The sequence below is a fragment of the Phalaenopsis equestris genome, unplaced genomic scaffold (assembly GCF_001263595.1).
Source record: "Phalaenopsis equestris unplaced genomic scaffold, ASM126359v1 Scaffold194694, whole genome shotgun sequence".
Taxonomy (NCBI): Eukaryota; Viridiplantae; Streptophyta; class Magnoliopsida; order Asparagales; family Orchidaceae; genus Phalaenopsis; species Phalaenopsis equestris.
Window position 1 is genome coordinate 1 of NW_018214643.1, and position 1,185 is coordinate 1,185.

Below are 1,185 nucleotides of genomic sequence, written 5' to 3' on the forward strand. Positions count from 1 at the left end.
ACTACCTAACGCAACCCTCCAATTTTCACATCCGGGCTTTCATTGAAAGTTGTTACTAAAATCTGTACTCATTTGTTCATTCTTCAAGAACTAAAACTACTCCCCACTTTATTAGCCTTTGGTTATACATGAGAAATGCTAGCTTTTTGTTTAACGCTAAAAGGTTATTGGCACACACCTTGTAAGTAAATACGGGGGTGAAGTGGGGGAGTGGGGGGAAGTATTATAAAATTGCCTAAACTATAAAAAATAAAAATAAAAATTCTACTGTTTTTATAGAGAAATTGCAAAATTCAAGGGGCGCAATTTCCCAACTTGGAGATAACTTGGTTTCGTCCCTATACACTTCCCTCAAATCATCAAAAGATCTCCAAATTAACCACAAAACTTCAACTCATACAAGCTGTGTCTGGCCGCTCGATGAAATAAAAAAGAAAAACATAATATGTATTCCCAAGAGCATGGCTTTCACAAACCTTGATCCACTCAATACATTTACGAAGAAATTGTTTCACCTTGCTCCACAATAGAGCTTCATTCCTACCAAATTACAGTCCCGTTAAGCATGAGATTATCATACAAGTCAAAATAATTGGGCGAAAAATGAAAGTCAGAAGTTCCAGGAAAATCCTTCTTCAATCCGCATTATATGAAATCAAACATGCCCCAAACACAGACAAAACAATCAATCAATCTACGAAAAAAAGCACAACCTGATCCTCCCCAATCAATTCAAGAAGGCGACCTTTGACAATGGGCCCTAGCCGCCCTCCGCTACGCGAGTTAACAAATACCACGATGGGTGCTTCCGGGCACACATCAATCCACCCGCTCCCAGACGAAGAAACCCCCTTCACGGCCTCCGCAGCAGCCCTAGCGCTGGCCACCGGATCCTTGCTCCGCATTGCCTCCACCATAGCCGCACGCAGCCGTCCGGGAATCAAGATCCGCCGCCGAAGATCATCCCAGTCAACCCGCAGCCCGGCCACGATCCCGTACCCCTTGAAAGTCTCTACTATCGACGCCCTCGTTGAAACACCCGCCTGCCTCCCCCCATTCACGCCGTCGATCAGTAGCTCATCCGGGTCGCTCATGAAGAATCGCGACATCCCGGCGACTTTGGCGCTGGAGGTCTCAGCACAGAATTTGAGAATGGGAGAATACCACCCAAGTTTATGGAAAAAT

General features: G+C 45.1%; 1 protein-coding gene across 1 annotated transcript; it reads right to left on the reverse strand.

The window, feature by feature from the left end:
- Positions 1–388: 388 nt before the first annotated feature.
- LOC110034925 (diacylglycerol kinase 3-like) lies at positions 389–1,158 on the reverse strand. Its single transcript, XM_020739165.1, has one exon. It carries the CDS (start codon positions 1,107–1,109, stop codon positions 690–692), a length of 420 nt encoding a protein of 139 aa, XP_020594824.1. The 5' UTR covers positions 1,110–1,158; the 3' UTR covers positions 389–689.
- Between the last annotated feature and the right edge of the window lie 27 nt (positions 1,159–1,185).

What these genes read in the sequence shown, in the direction of transcription:
- LOC110034925 (XM_020739165.1), bottom strand. Translation starts at nt 1,109, where the DNA reads ATGTCGCGATTCTTCATGAGCGACCCGGATGAGCTACTGATCGACGGC.